This window comes from Calonectris borealis, chromosome 6, assembly GCF_964195595.1.
Source record: "Calonectris borealis chromosome 6, bCalBor7.hap1.2, whole genome shotgun sequence".
NCBI classification, from domain to species: Eukaryota; Metazoa; Chordata; class Aves; order Procellariiformes; family Procellariidae; genus Calonectris; species Calonectris borealis.
The window spans coordinates 23416491-23441232 of NC_134317.1; the positions used below are offsets into that span (position 1 = coordinate 23416491).

The window sequence follows — 24742 nt, forward strand, 5'->3', positions numbered from 1 at the left end:
TCTGGAGCTAATAGTTATTGCCTCTAAAAACTTCATTTCATAGAGAGTTGTGAACACACACTCCACTTGAACTGTATGAGTTGTCCATATTAATTCTGCTTTGGTAAGCAGAGTTTTGGAAGATCAGCAGTCTGAGGAATCAACCACTTCATTCAGATAGTAGTCAGTAGCACCAGCTCAGCAGTTAGGAAAAAAGGTAGAAAAACTTGATATATGTTTCCACAGGATACAAGTGGCAATATACTTATTTATTTAGGATAACTGGGGAACAGCAAAGTCAATTACTACTGGTTGATACTTGTATCAAAATGAACTGTGTAACTTCATTCCCGCATGGCGTTCATTGGCGCGGTTCGGGTTTGGCACAGCTTTACCCCATTCAGCACCCCCAATGAAGCAGTCTGCTAATGTATGATGCCGTATCAACCTGACAACCTAACTCCACTTGCTGACATCCACGCAAAGCAGTGGGTAATTCTGTCCCTAACCTGACACTCACAGCAAATCAGGCTTTTATGTATTTTACGCTCAGGTCACTGAAGTGATTATGGCTACCAGCCTGTCTAGCCTACCACTCAAATCATACAGTTCAGTCAATGTCCGCATCGGGCTGACTCGTTTCACTGCCGGCTTGGCGGTGGCCAGCGTGCATCCTTCCTCCCCGGGAAGCCAAATCGAAGGAGAAAGCGAAGCCCCGCACAGGCGTCCCGGCTGGGCCTGCCTTCCTCAGGGCCGCCCGCCGCCGTGGGTGCGAGGCGCAGCGAGACCGCGAGACGCCGCCGCGCGAGCCACTGAACCGCCGCTACCAGCTAACCACAGCAGAGCGCGCGCGCACCCGGCCGCCCGCCCCACCACGCGGTGGCGCTCGCTTCCCCGGCCCCGCGGCCGCTGGTCGCTGCCGATGTGTCCCCCAAAAGACTACAGCTCCCATCATGCCGCGCGCGGCCGCGCCACACTCACTCCGCAGGACGCTGAGGACGAGGCCCGCCCAGCGGGGCGCGTTGCATGTTGGGCGTCGTTGTTCTCAAAGCAGCTTCACCGGCGCTCCACAGGAGGGGTTCGGTGTTAAGCCTCTGGAAGCGCCCCATCCCCGCGTCGCTTCGCGCTGGTTCCCCGTGTGCTTTCAAATCGCTGCCCCTGACGGCGCAAACGAGTGGCCGGTCGGTGCCGCAGTCGTCTGCACCTCCGTGTCCTTCCGCAGTTCCTGTAAGTTCCTGCGCATCCCGCAACGCTTTCGGAGCTGGTTTGATCCTCGGCTCCCGCCGTAGGCTGCTGGCTGTCAGCTGCCGGCGCCTTTGTGGAGCGGCGGAAGCGGAGCGGGGCGCTGTGGCCGAGGGGCGGTTGGAACAGGAGGGGGTCCCGCTGCCAGGTGCGCGGGGATCCCGCGGCGGCCGAGCTGCCCCTGGGGTCGCCGCCCCTCCCGGCTCTGCGCCGCTGCCTCCCGGTGGGGACCCTCCTTCTTTCGGCCTCGCCTTGTCGAGTGAGGGGCGCGGCAGCAGGGTGGGGCCGAGGGGTGGCCCGTGCCGGGGCTCGGCCCTTAATAAGTAGGAGAGGGTACGGGAAAGCCCGGGGGGGGGGCGCGGGGGGGGGCGCGGTTTAGGCAGTGCTGCCTTCCCCGGGCCTCAGGGTGTGGTAGGGTCCTGTCAGGGTGGGAGTGTGCTGCCAGGCTCCCGCCCCAGTACGGCCCGTGTGGGATTTGGGTGGGGAACTTTCTGCTGGCGGCACCGCCGCTGTCATCTTAGGGTGGGGCGGGGTGGGCGCTCCTCTCCTCAGGGATGGCTCGGTTTGTGCTGCTTTGTTTTCCCGGCTCCGCATTAGAAAGACGGGTGGGGGCGGGAATCCATGGTGTGGTGACAATGCGCCTTCCTAGCGCTGTTTTAAAGCGACATGGGAATGCCATTTGAAAATGCTGAGAGTGGCTTTTTTTTTTTTAATTTATTTATTAGCACTTAAATGTTTGCAGACGACATGGAGGAATATATACATTTACCCCAGTATACATACCACTAAGTGTATTGGGGTAGGTGTATGAGGCTTGCATCGTTTTGCATCCTTTTCTGTGCTTAGATGTGCTATGCAAACACTTGCAGGTATTCTTAATTTTGAATTAGTGAATAGTTATATTACTAGTGCTTAATCTGGTGTCATTGTTATCAAGCTTAGTATAAAAGCATTTATAGATCCCTCATCTGTTGTAGAACCATTTCTGCATTCTCTTTACTGACTTTGATTTGCTTAAAAACAGTAAACCTAAGCTTTTATTCACTCCATCCAGTCACACAGTTTTTCATACCTGTGTTCTAAATCTTTGTTAAGTTCCGAAGTGGGTTTTTTTCACCTTTTGTTTATTGCTGACCTTCTTGTCTGTATTTAATTGTGTTAGTTATGTAGCAAAACTTTTTGTAGAGTTTTTGTCTTTGAAAGATCCACAAATTTCTTAGCAATGTACATGAAGTTTGGGGAAAAAATTGATATTGCACATATTTTACAGGTCTTTTTGGCCATCACATTTGTACTTACTTTGCCTTGCAATTTTTAGCAATCCTTCTAAATCTTTTAATAAACCTATATTTTGAATCCTACAACTGTATGTAGGAAGATACATAGCTTACATACTGCTAAGTTATAGCATGCCAATATTTAAGCTGTTGAAGTGAAAAGTAAAAGGTAGATATTGTGCTGGTACTCTCCTTGCTGTTTTCAATCTCATAGTTGGCTCTGTAGCTGTACAGAATCCTATGGCAAGATCAGATAGCCCCATCTCCAGTGCCTAACACTTCTTTCAAAGCAGTTCCTTCAGACAGTGTCAGAACTACCTTAGGAATGGATGCTGTCACATATCATAGTTCTGTCTGTTTGTTTTAAATCAATCCCTTTAGTACTGAGAATGTGTTTAGTGAAAGAAACGTGGCAATAGGAATGTGATTTTTTTACTATTTTAAGACTTCTCACAGTTCTGGTTTTAGTAAGCTAGTGTAGTTCCTTTAATAATAGCTTATTTAAAGGAAAGCTGCTATCTTAAAAAACCAAAACAAAACCACCAAAAAAAACCCCAAACCACCAAACCAAATCCAAACAGTGGTATGATTTCTGTTGGTCAGTGTTTCAGCCATGTCTGACAAAAGTGAACTGAAGGCGGAGTTGGAGCGCAAGAAGCAACGATTAGCTCAAATCAGAGAGGAGAAGAAAAGAAAGGAGGAAGAAAGAAAGAAAAAAGAAGTAAGAAATAATTTTCTCTTTGAAATTTGACTGTTTGCGTATGTAACTTGCCCAAAACTTAAAGGTAGGTTCACTTAGTCATTTGCTACATGCTATTCAGGGAGTGTCTATTGAATGGTCGGTTGCTAATGCAAATGTAGCACTTTCATTTTCTGATAAGAGCAAACACCTACTGTTTTCTTTAGAATTATCCATATGGTAAGTTAAATTTTAATTTTTTTTTTAAATCCTACACTGGCATAAAGTTTGGATTTCTAAAACTACTTGTGTGCATGGGACATCATTAAGCAAATCAATGTGAAGCACAAAAGCTCTACTTAATGAGTTGTGATGGTGTTATTTAGAGAACTCATTTCTGAAGTGCAGTTCCGAGGATGTCCATATGAATTGTCTGACTGTCAGTATTATTATTGTACAAACAATGCGCTACTTTCTGCTACTCTTTGACTCATCTTTAGCCTGAATTTTAAAATCAGAGCAACACTCAGGATGTATATGCTACAAGTGTTAGACTTGGTTTGTTAACAGTCTTCTGGATTTCTCTCTGCTGAAGTATGTGACAATCAGTGATTTATTACTATGTTTCTCCTGAATGTAGATTATACTTCATAATTTAAACTTTTGCTGGTGTTTTGGAGTACTTTTTCAAGACTTCTCTGTGTTTTGGTTATGGTCTTGTAGGTGTTCTAAATTAGCTTATGACTGAAGACTGGGCAGCTGCCAGCTACATGATTCAGACAAAAAGGAGAGGGAAATATCTCAAATTATGTTCTGATGACCTTGTAACAATGTATTGCCTGTATCCGAGATTCCATGTGTGATGCAATAGCTTATCAGTTGAGAACTTTTCTAAAATTTGGGAATTGCTGCTTTAATAGAGACTTACATTTGTATCATGAATTTATATTTACAAAAATATTCACTTGCCAATGGCTGAGTTGTGAACACCTTAAGCTATGAATTATATTTCTGTAATTGAATGAGCAGTTAAATGGATGTGGAAAGATACGGAGTGTTCAGCATCTTTCACAGTAGAGTTTGCGTTATCTCTAAATTATGAGGATGGGGGTGTAATTTTTATACTTTTTTTTTTTTTACATGAAATCTAGCAGATAATAACACAAGTTAAAGAAAACTACTGCCTTGTAAACTTCAAGTTACTGCAAAGTGTTTTAAGACTTTCTATTTTTTTGTGAAACCTGAGGTTCAAAAGAAAGCTTTCTCACTAAACAGCTTTTTGATGTTTTTGTTTTAAAAAATAGTTTAAAATGCACACATAGGCAATGATCATTTTTACATCTTATAAGCATTTTCTTAATTGCTACACACTTTAGCATTTGGTCTATTTAGCTAAGTGCCCTAATACTTTCTTGACCAAAGAGGGATGTCTCTTACTGTCATTCTAACCCTATCGTGTTTTCTTTGACACAGTTATTGTCATTTCAAAATCAGAACAATATGACTATGTCTTTAAAATACTTTTATACACAGGTATTATATACCTTTTTTTTCAGTCTTTGCATTTTACGGTGCTTAGCATTAGTGTAAAACGGTATTCTTGATCTTATCAAGTGTCAGTCATTTTGACGAATGAGAAGACACTTTTTGCATGTTATATGTCTTTTAAAGGCAGTATCAAAGCTACAAAATTTTGATTCCTGTCTGCTGTTTATTATCTACAGAAAGGACCATCAGAATTACTAGAGTCAAATATCTAACCTGTATGATGATAGGTTTCAGCAGCATAAAAAAACCTGTGAGATCTCAAACAAATAAATGAAACAGGTTTTGATACCTGTTAAATGCTATAACTTAATTATTGAATTATTTTTAGACTGATCAGAAGAAAGAAGTTCTTCCTGTACAAGAAGAATCTGATCTTGAAAAGAAGAGAAGAGAAGCTGAAGCATTACTTCAGAGCATGGGGTTGACACCTGAGTCTCCTGTTGGTAGGAATGTTAAAATTAGTTCGAGATAAATGTTTGGGTTTTTTTTGTTTGGGGTTTTTTTTGGGGGTCTGGTTTTGGTTTTTCTTGTTTTTTTGGTGGTGGTGGGCTTTTTGTTTGGTTGGTTTTGTTAGGGTTGTGGTATTTATATAACTAGCATGAAAATTCTCTGGCCACTATTTTTTGGGGTATACATGTCTGGTTTTTGTAATATTTTGTCCTGCATGATCTCTGTTATAAATGTCAAGTGATGTGCTTCAGTACACATTACTAGTACTATTTTGTAAAATACATGTTTTACACTTAGTGGATTATTTGGCATATTTTAGGTAAAATATATAAATATCATGTATTTGTTGTTCTTTTTTTTTTCCCCTATTTTCCCTGCACATTATTCTTCTGTATTTTTTTCCTTTCTCTTTTTCTTAATGCCAAATTTTAATTCTAATATTTTAGTGCAGAGTTGGCTTGTTTCCTTTCTGCATCTTTTACACCCTAATTTTCCTTATTTCAACATTCGACTGACTTTGATAGAGTAATAGCAAGGCTAAGTATAAAATTTAACTATCAAGGATGATGATTCATATCTGTGCCACTCTTGGATGGGTTAGCGTATTGGTGGTTGTTTTTTGCCTTTACATAGCCCCATATCTCTGAAAGATGAAAGCAAAGAGTGTGATAATTCAATTCCCCTTTTTGTCTCTAGCTCTGAAATCTAAGGGATATAAAACTTATTTTTCAGGTTGGCTCAATGGTGAGGCTCTATTTCAACTGGGTTTGCAAATAAAAAATAATAATAATTTGGTATGGGTATAGTATATCCCTGACTATATCTTCGTAATTGCTTTTGCGTAGTCCTCAAGCGTTCAAAAGTGAATGTAGAATAAAGACCACTATAGCTGGTCCCATTCCAACAGCCACAGCAGCCATTTTTAGTAGTTAGAACTGTTCTAAGAGTTTAGAGACTGCATTTGGGCTATGTTAGCACTAGTGCACAGCATTTTAAGTCATCAGTTCTTACCTACTACTAGAGATTTTGTTTGGCAGACTAATAGTTGAACACTTTATTGTGTGGGGTTTTGCTAAGGTAGCTGATTAAGACTTTTGCAGAAATGCATATGGTTGTTGGTTTTTTAAATCTGTGAGAGAGAATCTGAAAACCACAGAATAGTCAGTCCTCAAAGCAAGTCATTCATAGACTTAGAGTAGCTGTTTGTGAAAAGCTCTTTGAGGTGGTGGTGTATAAGACCCAGGCACGCCCCTGCGAGTGTTGTGTTTAATTCCATTGAGCATCTACTTAACCACACCCTTTAACATACACAGATTCTCAGGGAATTCATCCTGTTCCCTTTCAAAACACCCAGATCTGATCTGGATCCTAAATCAAGCTAAAATGTCCTACTCGCTACCTCTCAGTAGCATGCTTGAGGCACAGGCTCGGGTCTGCTGGCTGGATACTAGCGAAGTATGATAGTACAGTGATCGTACGCCTGAACTGAAGCTAACTCACAGCTGACCAGCTTGGGCAGATAGCTTGAGCTCGCATTGTCCGTGTAGGTGGATAGCTTGAGATTAGATTCCTTCATAGAAAATCATGTTACAAATTCCTCAGGCAATTCCTGTCCTGTTAACTGCCAGAGAGAGGCAGCTCTCTTACCGGAGAAGGGATCTTAACAATCTAAGTACGCTTTTGATATCTACCGTACCCATTATATAAGAAGCCATAAGTTAGTGAACCAAAGTAACTTTCAAGAAGGTATTATAGTTTCATCCTCTGTTGGGGCAGGTGGAATTTTACTTGGTCTTTTCATAAGACTGTTAGCCTTTTGAATAGGTTTCACCTCACTAATGGGAAGACTTTCTTGAAAACAGGGTGCCCCACAAGAGGGCACTGTAGCATCAAAACGAAGCTACTGAATTCTTTTGGCCGGGCTTACTGCGAGGTAGCGCTGACTGACTTTGTAAATGTTAAAAAGATATGTTTCTAATGTCTCCTCTTCAATTAAGAAAGGGTGACATTAAAATGTCATCGTTTCTGATAAAACTCAAAAATAATGTAGGAATATAAAGGCCTATGGGCATTTCCTTTACTATAAATTATTCAGTAGATGGCGATGATGAGTTGAATATATATATACTCTTAGATATACACATATACACCTATATTTATATAGATATATGTATAAAGTGTAAGTGTGTGTATGTATGAATTTTCCAAGTATAACTCTAGACCTGTATAAAAGTCTCTCCTGTAGGAGAAATGAATTTTTAATAAATTGAAGTATTCACTGTGATTTTGTAAATTTAGGGTAGAATTTTTGTCAACCAGAGTCATGTCTCTCTTTTGGGATGGGATGGAAACATTCTTCAAAATTCACAATATACTTGTGATTTCAGGAAATTCTCTAGAAATGTTGCAGATTTAAATTCAGAATTCTCCCCTGCCTGACCCCTGGCAGAGTGGATACCAATTTATACACATAACTTGTGTTCAGCTGGTTAAAGGTTCTTTTTAAGGATTGTTAAGGAGTGAATGTGTTCTATGAATGCTTTACATATTGCTGAAAATGAAGCAAATAAGGACCTTCAACACACACCCTGATTCTTAAGCATAAACCTGTTCCATTAAATAATGAGTTTTACTATTTCTAAAAAGAAAAGCTGAAAGAAATATCAAAATAGCTTTGTGTTTTTATCAGATTGCATATCATTCGCTATTATGTATCAGTTCCAAAAAACATGTTGCTTTTTAAACAGTAATTGCAATCTTCATCTACGTGCTGAAAATGAACTGACTTTTAAGAAAAAGTTTCAATATAACTGTACTAGACTGTTTGTCAACTAAAAAGAAAGAAAACAAGAAAATCCCTCAAACCCCAACACTAGAAACTTTGTTGTAATACACAGTATTTATGTTGGTTTGATTCAAACTAGAACAAAAATAATAGTATGCTGTATGACAAAGCCACTTTTTTTGGTTCACGCTTCAGTGATTATATATTTTGAAACAAAATTACCAGTTAAATACATTCAATGTCTAATTTTTAAGAAAAACTGATGTCAAAGCTGTATTAGCAACTATCTTCCTTTTATGTTTAAGCAACATGATTTAGTGGAAATTACCCTTTGAAAATTGATGCCATCATTTGTCAGAAGTTCTGTTTAAAAATATTTTTTCAATTCATTTTTTCTTAAATGTCTTTCCCTCCATGTCTTCTTGTATGCATCAGATGCATAAATGCCAAACAATTGCATGAAAGTCCAGCATGAATTGTTAACATTGTCTTTTCCCCTCTTTTTCTACTGTTCATTTTCATCCATGTATTTTTTGTTTGCCATCACTTTTTTTTTTAAATACTTCATGTTAAATTAATTTGAAAACATCCTAAGCTGTGCAACCTCTGCGAGTAGTAACAGCGGATACCTGTCTGTTTCACTATTTAGTCCCTCCTCCTACGTCTCCGTCTTCCAAATCTGTGAGTACGCCAAGTGAGGCTGGGAGCCAGGACTCTGGTGATGGCGCTGTTGGATCTAGGTATGTCACTTTCCTTGTCATATTCCTCTGCTTCATACTCGTATTCTGAATAATTAAGCTTTAGAAGAAATCAAGGTTAATTACTTGATTATAATATAATAATATGAGGTTATGGTGTTACTGAATCTGTGAACAGTGACTGTTTTACAGAAGTACTTTAAAATTTGAAATGCAACTACACTTACTAATTTGAAATTTGCAACATTAACATGGAGTTGTTTAAACTTGCAAGTTTAAAGTAAAATGAGTCTGAATGTCTTGTGGTAATGTTGTTGTAAGTATGAATGTATGTCAGGACAATAGAAAACTGGAAAAGTCCAACTTCTGGGCTCTTCCCAGCTTTTTCTAAAGGAGGGTGTGTATGGATGATAGGCTATTTCCTTTTTCCCTCTATTCTAGTTGGTTTAATAAAAGATGCTGTCTACAAACTTTGCTTCTGATTTTAATTTTTTTTCCTTACTCAGGACAGTATTTCTCGTTATTTTACCTTGCAGTCATCCCTGTAATACAACTGTACCACTCACAGTCTCTCTCATTTGGCCAAAACATAGCACCTTGTTAGTACGACAGGTTTTTTTCAGTTCCAGTACTTGCTACATCTATTTGACCATTTTTTTGTGCATGACGTTTGAGAAATGCTTCTCTAAAGAGAGTCAGAGAAATATTTCTGTTAAACTAAGAATTCAAAGTGGCGTTATATGGGTGATAAGGTGGGAAACACTAATTCCACAGGGTATTTCTGCTGTTCCCCATGCGCAGTCTGCAAATAAGAGCAGTGTTTGCCTACTAATATTGATAACTTATGTTTCCTCAGCACATTAAGTTCACGTACTTAAAATTTACTGAGTATGCATTGTGTATGAAGTTTAGTTAAAGCACAGTTACTAAAGCAGTTATCATCACTTCTGTGCTTATATGAGTATTTGTTTTGGAGAAAGAGTGAATACTTACACCGCTTTGAAACACCACAGTTTTAAAAGACTACAGTAACATCTTGTATGCATGTGGATTATGCACACATAACTGTATACAATCTTAATCTGAAAATTTTCAAGATTATAATGACTTGAACAAAAGTTACAAGGTGCCTATTTCTAAGTAGCAACCATTAAATTAAAACACAGAATACATCAGACAGCAGATATGAACCCAAACTCTTCTTTCTTTTTTTTTTTTTAACAGAGCCCAGGTGTGATCTTGTACATAGCATATTCATATGCAATTGAAGTTCACCCGTCATGTTAATAAAGAACCAATATAATTGTTCCTTAACTGAGTAACAAGCAAATTTTAAATTATTTGAAATCTGTGATTGCTTATTAAATTGTCATTTTATATTTAAATTCACTGTCTAAAAGAAAAAACAAGAATTATTTGATGATGACTTCTTTTTTAAAAACCACGAATTTCTTTCCATTCATACATAATTTAAGTTCAATATGAAAAAGTATGTATAGGCCACATATCTGTTCCATTCATACATGATTTAAATTCAATATGAAAAAGTATGTATAGGCCACATATCTGTAATTGAACGCTATATTGTTTACTGAATTTATCCCCACCTCATGGGTGTACTGTACTCTCTGATGGTATGTTCCTTGGAAGTTGTACATGATGTTGTATGCATACATTTTCTTATGAAGCCTTGAGAAAACTCATATCCTAAGCCTCTATAGCTTCATGCATTGGCAAACTTTTAAACTAAATCTGTCTCTTGACAATTTCCCAGACATGGAAGTGTAAAAAGATTGTGGTCTTGAAGGTGTGGAGGTATGAATGTATAGCTAAACTGAAGGCTATATAGAATCACTGTTAGAGTCCCCTTGCTTATTCTCGGACCTCTGGATAACATTCTTCCCCTCCCACAGTAAACAGATGTCTATATTCTAGTCTATTAGTAAAAGTTTGTACGGCATTCCTAATGTAAACATACACATGAACCTGAGAGTTAATGGGAAAAGTTGGACTGTGTGATATCCCTTAGCGTTATACCTGGCATTTCACAGGTGACTCTCATATCAATATAAGATATATTAGCCCAAGCTGTTCTACTATGCTTGATAATCTTAAAACAAACCCTTTCATATTAGTGTATTATTTCAGTTCTTTTTTTTGGTCTGTGGCCATTTGTTCTCTGGTCATGCGGCAATTATACTTTACAAAGGTGATCTCCTTTGTTGGTTTAGTCTTTTCTCCTCTATGATGCTGAATCTTGCCAGTGACTTTACTTATTTAGTAATTAGTAGAGCAGTGTTCAGACTGTGTTCCTGCTGTTACTTCCCTCTGTCTTGCTTTATTTTCATCAGTAAAGAGTTTTGGTTCACAGCTTGATAGTGATCTTTCTCTTTTTCCTCAGTTAAGAGTATAAATTCAAGGCTGGAAATTAATACAGTTGGTTTACTTTTAGGTTAGGTGGATGCTTCATAGAATTAGTTTAAGTGCAGAAAGAGATACAGGAAGCGTTAGGAATATTTTTTAGATATATAGGAAGCGTTAGGAATATTGCTGGATACAGAGAAGTTTGGGCATATGTGGAAGAATAGGAACTTCGTTCACTGAAGCTTGTAGATAAATTCATTTAACTTAAGGCATAACAAACATCTGGAAAGCAAAAGGAACAGTATTTTACATCATTTTGGTACACATAATAGGTGAATTTTTTCTCAGAATGTTACCTTTATTTTAAAATATCTCTGAGAAAGATTTAACTGTATATCCTGTACTGCTTGTTGACTTAACTATTTTAAATGGCAGACTATTCCTGGTACCACTGAAGCAACTGTTGAAAGTTAAAAGTATGCTTTGAAAGCAGGAAAGCAACCTCAGTAAGGGCTAGGTCTTAAGCAGGCACAAAATTTGGAGCCTTTTAAATTTATAGCCCTTTCTTCAAGTTCATCTCAAGTGGGATTGAAAAAGTTGATAAAATGTTTGATAAGTATTGAGTAACGCAGCATTTGGATCTGTAGATAAGTCATCCTTTGCAGAAGCAACATGAAGGGTGGGGGGATGGTGGTTTGTTTTTGCACCTGTATGAGCAATATCCAGCTTGAAGTCTCAGGCACCAAATTAAACTCCAAGCATAAACCTAAAGAATAAGTATACTCAAAATAATTAGCTTTATGGTAAAATGGTGTATTGTCTGATGCACAAAAGATATGGAAAGGTTTTAGAGATTAAGGTATTACTGTGGATGCAATAGCAGTTATGTAGAATGATTTGCTAAATATGAAGACAGTGGATTTGTAATTCTTAATTAAACTATAATTAATTATTCTTCTAATGCATACTTTGTACAAGAACAAGGTAGTGCATGACACACCCATATTTATGAGTTTTTATGGCATTGCCTGTACATTTTTGAGATCAACTTTACCTTTAGGAATTCTGTATCTGGTTTATAAGAACATTACCATCTATGGGATGGAAATGGAAAATTACCTTTTATTGACTTAGCATAGTAAAATATTACATATTCTTTTTTTTTATTTGTTATAAAACATGATTTAAAAAAAAAAAATAACATCTAAGAACTTCAGAAAAACCATACATGTTCGTCTGTTAATCTCTCTTTTATAAGCTTATTTCAAAATTCTGCCTAAGCCTGATAGCAGGCAGTAGACTAAATGAAAATTTGTGGAGAAGGGATGAAGGCTAAAAATGAAGGAAGAGGGAAGATTTATTTCCCCCTTCATATTTCTTCTGATACAAAAGTGACTTGAAATAGATCTGTTCTGTTCATTATTCCACATGACTTTGAAATGTGTTATTAATATAAATCCCACTATTTCTAAGAGATTTAAGTATCTTGAACGGAGTTGGCTCTAAATCAGATGACACTTATAAGCCCAAGGCAGTGCTTAACCCATAATTACTGCAATGTCACATCTTGGAAACTCTAGCAGTTCTCTATCCCAGTGGAAATGCATTTTTGCCCCTCTACCAAAAGGCTTATGTGTTGACTCATTTCCTTTACCAATATGACAGTTTCCTCCACATATTTACCGCTCTGGGCAAGATTGCATTACATTAACAAATCTGTCTTCGTATGACATGAACAAATCTGAACAGATTTAAAAAGGAATTTGAAGTTTTTAATGGTTCTTGTCGGCATTTAAAATATTTTTATTTGCCTCTCATAAAGGCTGTGTTTGTTTGCAGATCTTTAACTTTCAATCTTTAAAATAATTTAATTCTTTTCTAATAGCTCTGAATTCTATGTTTGCTTTTTAACTTTTGTATTTACTGCATGTATTATTGCACTGAATGGTTGCTGAATTTCCCTTAACTGATGTTACATTGCTTTGTTTCTTGTGAACAATGAAATAACTATAAGCTTACTGTAACTCTAGCATTTCATAGTGTGTATTTGCTTCACTAATCTCTGGCCTTTTTTGCTAATGCTGCATGATTGTTCAACCTGGGGTATCAGGACGCTGCATTGGGATACTGATCCATCAGTTCTTCAGCTCCACTCTGATTCCGATCTGGGGTATTGCATAGATTTCTTATATTCCCTCTTTCATGTACTTACAGATAATAAGTATAAGAGTTTATTTTTTCTTTAAGAATTCAAGTTGATGTTAAGAGTCTGTTCTGTGAGTGACAGAAATTCACTATCCCTAGACTTAGTGCAGTTTGCTTGCGATGGGAAATTTTTATATTATTCAATATACATAAGATGCTTATTTCTAATAACAAAACTTAACTTATTCATGTTTTTCTTTGAGTCTTTCTTTGGCAAAATGTAAACTTTAAAAAGTCATTTCTTTAAAATAAAAAGCTTAGAATAACTGTATTTAAAAACAGAGTGACTCCTATCTTTTCTTATAAATATGTTTATAAAAGCTGTAGCTCATTATAAGCACTTACTAAAAACCATATCGTGCTGTAAGAATTATGATTCTGCCCACCAAAAGCTTTCAAAAGGGATTACTCTTTTTCTTTCACTTTTATCTTAGGAGAAGGGTGGATAATAAGAAACGAAATTTGGTATAGGTAAATTGTTGTTGGATCATTGCAGTATTACTACAATATATACTGAAACTAGCTTTTATAGGAAGTTACAGTGACTGAATTAATGTTATGTGGTTTTTGGAAGTACACTAGGCATTGTAGTTTGATACTAGCTATATCTGCGTTTATAGGATCTTCCATAAGCTAAAGTCAGAAGCTCAGAGGTTTTCGGTATCGTATTCTGGAGTAATGTATTATGGATAAATCACTTGTCAGTGTGTGAGTTTCAGATTAGACCTGCAGTTCTGCATTCTAAATAGTACCTTAGAGGTAGACAAAAAAGGGCAGCAAAGTTAAAAGGACTAGGAAATGCTTTTTCCTTCAGAATAACTAAGCTGTTTTTTAAGCTTTAAAATCCTAGAACCATTGCTGTACAAACATGACTCATGTCAGCAGATCTGTTCCACTGAAAATAGAGATACATCATATATGTAGCAGTACCCTAGTCAACCACAAAGAGCAAAACCTTAAAATTATATCCTATAATCCAGATATTTATATATATATTTGCATACCTTTCTTTTTGTTGCAGATGTATAAATAGCTGCTGATTTTAAATAATAATGATAATAAATTATTAGTCATAATCATGTGACTTCCTCAGAGTTAAATTTCCACTGGATTTAAGTTTGACTAAGCAGTGCTGTGACATGATGATTTGGATATTATTCTAGGCAAAATGTGAAGTAATTCATAAAGTTAAATAATTTTTCTGATTTCTCTATTAATTTTATTTAGACGTGGACCTGTTAAACTTGGAATGGCCAAAATTACACAAGTTGACTTTCCTCCTCGAGAAATTGTTACATATACAAAGGAAACGCAAACACCTGTTATGACTCAGCCAAAGGAAGGTGAATGGTTAACTTATTACTACCCAAGTTATTTTTCTTTTCTTTTATTATAATAATGATGACTGACTGAATTAGAACCAGCACTTGTGATCTTGAAACTTAATAAGGTAGGATGAGGGTTGATATGTGAGATAATTGGTATAAATTCAATTATTAAATTCATACAGGTCTTGCTTAAGAGCGTTACTGTCATTCTGCATCTTGTTTAACATTACTTTTATTACTAACACATGGTATTTTCTCCTCCTAGTAAACGTTCAGATAAGACACCGAGTTGCTTAATTAGCTGACAACTGATAAATGAAAGTGGGATATATCTTGTATTTATGACATCTAAGAATCCACACACAACTTACTTGAAGGCTGTGTATCCTTACAACAAACTTAGCAATTAAACCCCCCCATTTGAATTTTCATACCTGGAGCTTATACACTGAGTTTTAACAGAAGGAACTAATTTCTTTATTAACCCATGCAGTTTCTGTTCTCAGCAACTGAACGTATGCTTTCCTTCAGTCACGACTTGTTTGCTTTTCAGAAAAGAAATTTTTCCAAAGAAAACATAGTTGGCTAATAAATTTGCTTTTCAATGTTGAAACACTTGAATTTAGCTGCAAATGAAATACTAATCTTGACCTAGTTTGTATGTAGTTCTACAACAAAATCTTGTAGTTGTTTAATATGACTGACTTTGAGTATATGTCTTTGCTAGCAGTTTTAGGACCTAATTCTACATTCATAATTTTGCATTTTCCTGCTCTTTGGTGTGTGCACTTTTGGGTGTTTATGCAAGGAGAAAAAAGCACTTTTTAAACCATGAAGAGAATACTCAACTGAAATCTTATGCTGATGTTTCCAGAAACTGTATGATTTACCTGAAAATGTAATACAGATGATATGGAGTGTAAAGTGTAATGCAAGTGATGCAGAATTGTTGTGGCTCCAGTCTACATCAATATGCCACTCTTGTCTGGAGTGTGTCTTGAAGTCACTGTGGCAAATTTAACTAGATGCAAATGACACTGTCAATGAGATTAAGTGAGGGGGGGAAGGGAAGGGTAAAGAAATGAAGTAAATTGCAACAATTAGGAAGTTTCTTCCCTTCTTATCTCTGGGTATCCAGTATAAGGGATCAGTGTGTCTTCAGGACACAAACCAGATCTTTCAAACTTCATTATTCAGTGAGCCAGAATAACAGAGGATGTACTTTTTCTCTAACGGCGTTTCTTTCCCATTCTTCATTTTATTTGTATCCCTGCACAGATAGGCATTTTGGGTTTTCCTGCTTTTATTTCTCCCATGCCCTTACCTTTTCCTTTAATCTCTCAGTTTTTTTTCCTCCCCTCTGTCAGGTTCATGGAATCTGAAGACTTAGTTCATAGTTTGTGTGCCTGAAGAGTTTTACTTCTGCTGCCTGCTGCCAGTGGAAATTGCTTGGGATTGTATGATCCTAGTTTTACGCTCAGTGGATAGGCTGTAGTTGAGGTTTACTGTAATGGAGCTGGAAAAATGGGTCGTCTGTATTTCTGCATTTACCAAAAAGCTCTCTCAATACAGATGTTGTCTCCTGATCCATTCCACCTTAAAAATAATACTGTTTTCTTGAGGGCCATCATAATTATTTTATGTATGTGTACTTCACAAAAGTCATTTACAGATGCTTTTTTATCACTTCAGCGTCGAGGATCTTTTTAAGGTCTGTCTTAAGACTGCCTAAATACATTCAAAATTAAGCTCTATGTTCACAATTTACGATAATATCTGAAATAGGGCATGGGTTTTAAAAAAAAAATCATGCTGCCTCCAAAAAAAGAGTCACTAGGTGAGAGATTTTAATTATGGGAAGAAAATTTTGAAATCTTTAAAACAATTGACAAAAGCAATATGCTGAATTTTCAGAGTGCAATTAGATAAAATTAGATACATTCTATCTCATTGAATCTTGTTTCTTCTCACAATCTGAGGGTTTTTTATTTATTTTATTGAGTATACTGTAAACTAAAGATAATCTTACAAAGTACACTTGAAAGTTGAGCTTGCACCTGAATTTACACATACAAGTACACCTCCTGGACATTAGGAAAAATTTCTTTACTGAAGGAGTGGTTAAACATTGGAACAGGCTGCCCAGGGAAGTGGTTGAGTCACCATCCCTGGAGGTATTTAAAAGACGTGTAGATGCAGCACTTAGGGACATGGTGTAGTGGGCATGGTGGTTGACGGTTGGACTCGATGATCTTAAAGGTCTTTTCCAACCTTAATGATTCTATGATTCTAAGTAATCTTCAGTAGCTCCCTTGTATAGCAACAAGTTGCATCTCAGTTAGGTTAGCTCCAACGTTCACACTTTCTTAGAAAATGAAGTGGACTGGACTTTTCTTAATTATCATATCTTGAGATTTTTAAAATGCTGTTGGAGCTGTACTTTTGAACAAAGGAAAACAGAAGCAGGTTTGTTAGATATGCTGTGCAGTCATTCTGCAGGTTCAGGTCTACTTGTGCTGTAGGTTGAATTGTGCTAACACTGATTTTGGGAAGGGAAAAAAAAAAAACCACCAAAAAACAAAAACCAAGAACAAACGAAAAACAAAACTAAAAAAACAGTTCCACTTCTGTGTGCCACAATGGCTATGTAGTTATATTGTAACTTGAATTGGGAAACATTCAAGCTACAACTAATCTGTTTGGTGGGACAGATAGGAAGTAGGGGAAAACTGGTGTTAAACTAAAACAGTTCCTAATTGTCATGGAAATATTTATGGCAACACAAATGAAATGGCAGTTACATAGGGGAGATTTCATGTCCTCAACTTAAAGTTGGCCTTTGGAGATGCCTGTTTTGGATGCAGTGTAACAAACAGTTAAATTTAAATAATGAGTACGTTTCACCTGACAGTTCTGGTTTTAAAATGCGAAGGTCACTCATCTCAGAAGTTGATAGAAAAGACCGTATTCAGTAGTTGAGAAATCCAAAACAGGAAAATTCCATAGTTAGGGAAGGGAGGTAGACTAAGTTTATATGTTCATGCTTCTGTATAGTGCAGACATGTTGCACCATCCTAGACAATATTCAAACATGAAGTAACTCCCTCCCACTATCTTACAGATACAAGGCTTCTCAGCTGCAGCTGTTTTGAGCCAGTGACCCCTTCCATTTGTGATGAAAGAATGACCACTTTGCATGCAGCCCTAGATGCTAGAGCTAGAATGTGACCTCAGTGTTAGTGGCACTATAGCCTCTTTATGTTAAGACAAAAAGTATAATTGCTGGCATTATGACTTTTCCACATTTCTTCACCCTCACCCCTTTGAAGTGTTGTATCCAAAATAGTAGATAGGCTTGTCTTTCTCTTATAGAATGCCCAGCTCTTAATTTTGAAATGTGACAGCTTCTTTAGGAGGTAGAGGCATTTAATGTGTTAACAGTTCTCACAACATCCACTATTTTATGGCAGTAATATGTTGGTCTAATATGACCTCAAAGAATTTGAGAAACTGCCTATCTTAGGGAGATTGATTTGTGTTATAATATTGTAAAACAATAAAATCCAGATCTCTCCTAGAAATCAGTTTCATTCTGTGATTAGCGATTGAGTCATCTTTAGAGCGCTAAGTATTTTGCCACAGGAAGTCACTAACTGTGTTCTGAACAGTATAGAATATTAAATTTCCCCATTAATTGAAGTTAATAAACATGTTTCACAGTTCTTACAGGAAGATGTCCACATCCAAAGTAGACTTAGAAGGTAAATCTGCAATACTTGTTTTATGGGCTTTTCATATGATGGGTGTAACCCACAGCTGCTCTTTCCTCAAGGTCCCATGTGTACAAGTAAGTGACTAAGGATATAGAAGAGAAGTACAGTAAGCAGTGCTGTCAGGCGTGGCCGTCTTGGTGCTCTCAAACTTCTTGCTTTGAAAATACTGACACGTGTCTGTCTTCAGTACTACTATTTTTTTTTCCCCACACACTTCTGTTTTTTTTCTCCAGAATTTTCAATAGCCTTCATCTTCTAACCCTACTGTTTCTGTAGCAGCTCTATTTATTATGTAAAAGAAATGAAATGAAATCATGAAATGGTTCATTATTCTGAGGAATATAGCAGAGAAAATACACCCACTTTTTTTTCTTGTTCTCTTGGCACGTCCTGTTACTGGGTTTTTGTCATTCTGTGATACAGTAATGATGGCCATCTTTTTTGTTTAGGGACCAAATAAATTTATTTTGGTGTGATAAAAGTGTTGTGCCGTACTCAGGCTGTTCTCCCTTATTTCATAACTAATAAACCTAAGCGTCTACATCTCTATGCCATTATTACTCTTTAATAACTTTTGTCACCGTCATAACATGAGCATCCTGTGTTTAGGCTGCTCCATTCCCCAGCATCCTTGTTCTGCCATCCCCTTTTCTACTATCTAAATCCATTTCTCACTTCCCATGATGCTGTGTATAACACTGCTGCCTGCTTCCCTCATTGTCCAATTTTGGTGGACATGTTTTTTAGTTAGTGTGGTCAACTGGTTATTAGGGCTGTTATTTAGCCTTTATTTGGCATGCTCTGTCAGGCAGCAGATTTTCAGATCTACTGTCTGAAAATACATTTGAAATTTTCCTTCATGCACTCATTTCTTTCTAGCAGGTAGCAGAAGCAGTTTCAGCAACAGAGATGCAATTTAGATGTGAACTCTGGTATATGTCTTAATGTTCTGCAGGCTCCATGTTGGCCACCACGCAGAGTACTGTAATCATTGGTGCTAAATTTTTTTTTCGTATCTGTACTTCTTGCTACACTGCTCTCTACGATACTGTTTGATCTCTTCCTTTGTGATTTGCTAACATATTGTTCTAATTCTCATGGCAAGAAATTTGTCACCAGTACACCCAATAAAGATGTGTTATGAGTCCTTGAAGTAGTTAATCCAAAGAAAGATAGGCATATAGGAGAATATGATTCTGCTTAGCTGTCACAATTAAGGCTTTTCCTGGGCTAACGGGCTACTTGTTATTTAGTGCTGCTGTACAATATTGTGCATGTGCAATCACAACTAACTGCAGACAGTATTATTGCATTAGCTCCACTCTTTGAGGAATTACTGCCTGGCAAAGTCTTCAAGACGCAGGATGAAAATATTAAGCATTTTTGTCCTTTTAATTCTGACTTAAGCTAAGTAATAACAATTTGGATGCTGTTATAGTGAATGTAGTATTTTTACATTTTAATATTTTAAAAAGAAATAACAGACCCGTATATATTTATGTATTATCCTGTACCTGCCTTAAGTGTACAGTGAAATATAGATGGGAAAACTTGATATGAAGACATTCTGCTTAACAAAAGCCACCCATTTCACAGATGATTTAACTTTGATTAACCTACTCTGCAGCAACAGATTACTCGGACAACTGGAACTTCACTCTATAGTGTTATTGCTAGGTGCAGCCTAATTTACAACATTGCTTTTCTTTCTGTCTTGCCAAAATACGTTACAATTTTGATGTTAATTCAAAGTAAAAAATCAGTGGTTCATTAAACGTGTTTTTAGCATTCATTGACAAGAAATTTGTCGCTATTAAAGTAGCTGCTATTTTTATGCAATCTTTACTGCTCAGTTTGTAACCTTAGATCCCCTGTTTGCCTGTCAGAAATAACATGGAATTAATCTCTTAGCATATTATAATGAATTTTGATCAATATGTTGATGTGACATAGAGTCCCATTTCCTGTCTTCACGGTCCTATGACTTTTCTAAGTGTTAGCAGCCTTTTTTTAAATGCGAAATTGTATTTGGTATATTGACAATTGAAGTGGCATAGAATGCCAGTAGGTACAGACAATAATGAATAAAGAGGATGAAGTTAGTGCCTTTAAGGTTTCCAAATTTATGTAGCTGACTTGAAGTAAATGCAGTACACCACTGTATCATGGGTTCTTGACTTACTAGATGTGGAACTTTTTCAAAAATGGTATGTTGAATCTTTTCAGTTTGCTGGGTAATATATTATTGTTATGCCAATTCCTTGCAAATACCAGCACCTGGCCTGTTTATTAAATAAATTTAAGATGAAGGAGAGACAGGAGTAAATAATTAAAACAAAAACTTCTTACCTTTTTTGTTGTCCAACAGCTTCATGCTGCCTTTTTTGATTGTAAACTTCTGTGAGAAAGCATCCTAGTTTCAGATAAGGAGGTCAAGAACTTGTATATGTGGGGGTTTTTTGTTTTCTGTTGGTTTTTTTTTTTGTTCCAGATCCTTTAATGAGAAAGTTTGCATATGACTTTTCTTTCTTTAGAGAGAAGGGTTTAGATTTATGTAGTTACAGATAAATCACAGTGAGATGACATGTTCAATTTCAAGTTTGATACTTTGAGAATATTAAAATAAGTGCTGTATCCTGCATTTAAATGCAGTAATATCAGCTGGCTGTATGCAGTGAAAGTACTATGAAGGAATTTAGATCTCTGTATAATATATGCCATTTATGTTTCAAACATTAAAAGGCAGGAGCAATCAACTATATGATCTTTTGAATAAAATATGTAGATTAGAAGGTCACTTAGCGCTAAGGGGTTGACCATCTGCATTTGACAAGAATTTGACTCCTGTCACTGAAAATGGTACTTAGAATCAGTGTAGTATGACTAATGGGGGGTTGGGCTGAAATTTCTAATTTGGGACTTTCAAAGCTAGAATAATGTATCCAGGGTGACCCAAAACCAAATTTCTGAATTTGAAGGCGTCATTTAAATCTGCAAGATTGATTGGCAGGGCAAAGAAGATGGGGATTTTTATCCAAGTGGCTGTAATGTGAATATGTGGTCCTGTATTTGTTGTTCTCAAAATCGTGTGTGTTAACTCGTATTACATTTTTTAATTAATCAGTGTTCACACCTCTGGTGATTTGACATTAAGAATTCCATTCTTTAGAATTGCTACAAGTCATACAGTTTTCAGATTACTAGTCCGCTGTACATGCGAATCCATCTAAAAAGGAGCAGTGTCTTTCTGTTTCTCTGCGTGATTATTTTGCCCAAAAAAGCTTTCATTTTTTTTAAGTAGCACAAAAGCTGTAATTGGCATGCTTTGTAAGGAAGTGTCAATGTGCAAGAGAGTGGAGATCACTAAGAATTCTTTTACGCGTTCTTTCCCCTTTGCACCACCGCCTCCTCAGCAGGGTCACTGAGATCACTAGCTTTTCTTGAAATGGCCATTTTCACTGGCAGGTGCATTATACCCTGTATTTTCAGATTGTTTTTCCATTCTGAATGTTTGGCAGGTTGATTGCTCTGGCTGCATTGACGGAGAAAGGGCTGACAAATGCGGTTGGGCTGGCTGAAAAGACAGTGATTACTGTTTTCCTTTGTGGCTGATTGAGGCCCTTGAAAGGAAAGATTTTAACCTTCACCATTTGGTTCAAAAGTATGAGCATATATTGAAATCATTCATGCCATTTATCCTAGTTCTGTAAACTTGTCAGAACGTAAAAATCGCTCAATTTCAAGTAATGTAGGATTGGCATACGTCATTATCATTTTGATTAAGTTGGAGTTTGTATTATTGTGTGCATTATACAGTGTCATTTAAAGCTTTCTTTCCTGCAGGTACAGTTATATTTTTATTGCTTATACTATGGAGTTAGAAAGATTTTCAGACCTCTTTAAACCTATCACTATGTGTGTGGTTTGGCAGCTGGTATGGCCTACAAGCTGTATTTTGTTTGCAGGGTAAAGGCTTGTCTGTAGACCTCCTGGAGTGCTGGTAATTGCACAGGCTTGCCATTGGGGAAAGACATGATTGGAAGCAGTCAGGCAGAAAAATGTTGTGCCATCCCATTGCCATCTCTCATAGCAGAGAGACAATCCTAGCAGTACCATCTGGTTGTTGCTATCTAGTCAGCTGGCCTGGCTGCTGGGACCATGGCTTGGCAGCTGGTTCCCATCCCTTGACCACCCTTTTTTTGTGTGTGTGCGTGCATGTGGATTTTTTTTTTTCACTTTTTTTTTTTTGTTGGATAACTTTGAACATGGTCAGGGAGATGGCTGCAACAAACAAGCATAGTCCCTGTTCAATACTGTCTCATTACTTGTGATGAGGCATGCAGCAGACTCCTGCTGCCATTCCCTTATAGACAGATGACATAGCTGTTTAACCAATAAAAATAGTCTTTTCAGAAGCTTATTCTAGAAAGTGGATGAAGAAAAGCCAGGAAATGCATATTCCACAACACAAGTAATTTAAAGTTATTTTCTGGTTTACAGTATTCAAAGAATAAAATGCAGAAATGCAAAAAGTGCTGTAAACCTTGTCGGTATTCCTGAGCATTAACATTTTATGTTATTCATTGCAATTAGGAAAAACACATTTTGCTGTAAAGTTCTCATTGCCAAACATGATACAGATAATGAGACTTGCATTTAGAATGACAGAAAAAATGTAATCTCCCTGCTATTATCTTTAGCAAAATTTGCCTCTCAGAATAGCAACCTGAAAGCTAATGTAAGCCATCTTCATGCCATGTGAAGACCCATTAGACTCTGATGGTTTCAGATCACAAGTAAGCAGCTGCTCTGTAGACTATTTTAGACATTTGATTTTTCTTTTTTCTGCAGCATTAATATGTCAGTATGTTACACAGAACATGCATCTACCACATGGTTTTGCATGGAATCATAAATGCTTGTGAGAGAGATTTCTACTTTGGATTCTTTACAATTTCTTACGTGTCTTATTTCAGTTTATACAACTACATAATTTAGTGCAACTAAAATCCAGGTGTAGACAGTGTTCCAATGATCTTTTGGTTTGAGATAATGTTATCCTGGGGACTACATTTTACAAATATAACCATTTTAAGCTAAATGATACCATTTTACATCAGCTTATTTGAGATTCATATGGAATGTTACTGTTCCTCTTTAAAAACATTGACAGTCTCACCATAATGTTTCTCTTTAGATGAGGAAGATGAAGATGATGTGGTTGCACCAAAACCATTAGTTGAACCTGAGGAAGAAAAAACATTAAAAAAAGAGGAGGAGGAAGAAGGTACAGTTCACCTCAAGACTTCTGAGTGTGATGTAAAGAAAGGCATCAATAAATTTTTAACTTTTTTTCTTTCCATTAAGTTGAAATTAATTTGATTTACATTTTAAAAATCAGCTAGCAAAATATAAAATGTAAAAATGTAATTAAAGTCTATGGATGTTAGGAAACAAATTTTCCAACATCATGATAAATACTTTTTTTTTCTTTCTTGGAAAGAATTGGTGAAAGTATGCAGTCCAGAGAATGTATGTATAATTCTTTTCCAGCTGCCCCTCATGAACTTACAGAAGAGGAAAAACAACAAATTTTGCATTCTGAAGAATTTTTAAGTTTCTTTGACCACTCCACAAGGATTGTCGAAAGAGCCCTTTCTGAGCAAATCAATATTTTCTTTGACTACAGTGGAAGAGACTTAGAAGACAAAGAAGGGTAACATGAATGTTGAATACTTTATTGTGAATGTGCAATATTTGTAATTGAAAAAGTTATCTAAGATTAATATCTGGTAATTGCCTTTATAGAGAGATTCAAGCGGGAGCAAAACTATCCTTAAATAGGCAGTTTTTTGATGAACGTTGGTCAAAGCATCGTGTTGTCAGTTGTTTGGACTGGTCATCTCAGGTAAAAAATAATGCTTACAGTAAGCAGTTATCTTTGTAAATTATTCTAGTTCTATGCGCTTGACACTTCTATAAGTACAATTGATACAGGCTATATTTCTGAATGTGTTCCTTACGTGCTCCATAGTTTGCAAAAAGTAAACAGAACTGTTTTGTGAAAAGTAGCAAAATGTTTGTATTATGAAGAAAGTCTTCAGCATATTTGTTTCTGGTTTACGGACTACTTTGTAGAGGTAACTGTTAGCTTCACTGGAAAAAGCTCACTTAAAAGTACTGGGTTTTCACATTTAAAAGCAAGTTTATGATGAAAGACAGAACGACTCTAATGTGTATATTAATGCTGTTTTATGAGCTAAATTTGAAACAATTACAGTTTTAACTGACAATTTCTCATTCTTATATAATGTAAGGTGGCTTTTGTTTTTTGGTGGTGTTTTTTTTTTAACCTTATTTTGGCGAAAGAAAACAAAGATTCTAGGGTTGTCTGGACCACTAGCTAGTCATCTT

The 24742-nt window shown here is 36.8% G+C and overlaps 1 protein-coding gene across 8 annotated transcripts in view; it reads left to right on the forward strand.

Moving 5' to 3' along the window:
- The first annotated feature begins 986 nt into the window (after positions 1-986).
- The window catches only part of DYNC1I2 (dynein cytoplasmic 1 intermediate chain 2), a 33419-nt gene continuing 9663 nt past the window's right edge, over positions 987-24742 (forward strand). The window contains exons 1-9 of one of the 8 annotated variants that reach the window (XM_075153233.1): positions 988-1369; positions 3102-3219; positions 5054-5168; positions 8610-8700; positions 13133-13192; positions 14455-14570; positions 23526-23615; positions 23882-24044; positions 24137-24236. In XM_075153233.1, coding sequence (XP_075009334.1) covers positions 3112-3219; positions 5054-5168; positions 8610-8700; positions 13133-13192; positions 14455-14570; positions 23526-23615; positions 23882-24044; positions 24137-24236 — 843 coding nt within the window. In that variant the 5' untranslated portion in view covers positions 988-1369; positions 3102-3111. Of the gene's footprint in view, positions 1555-3101; positions 3220-5053; positions 5169-8609; positions 8701-13132; positions 13193-14454; positions 14571-23525; positions 23616-23881; positions 24045-24136; positions 24237-24742 lie in introns of all 8 variants that reach the window. The other 7 variants (XM_075153232.1, XM_075153234.1, XM_075153235.1 and 4 more) reach the window with 7 other exon arrangements.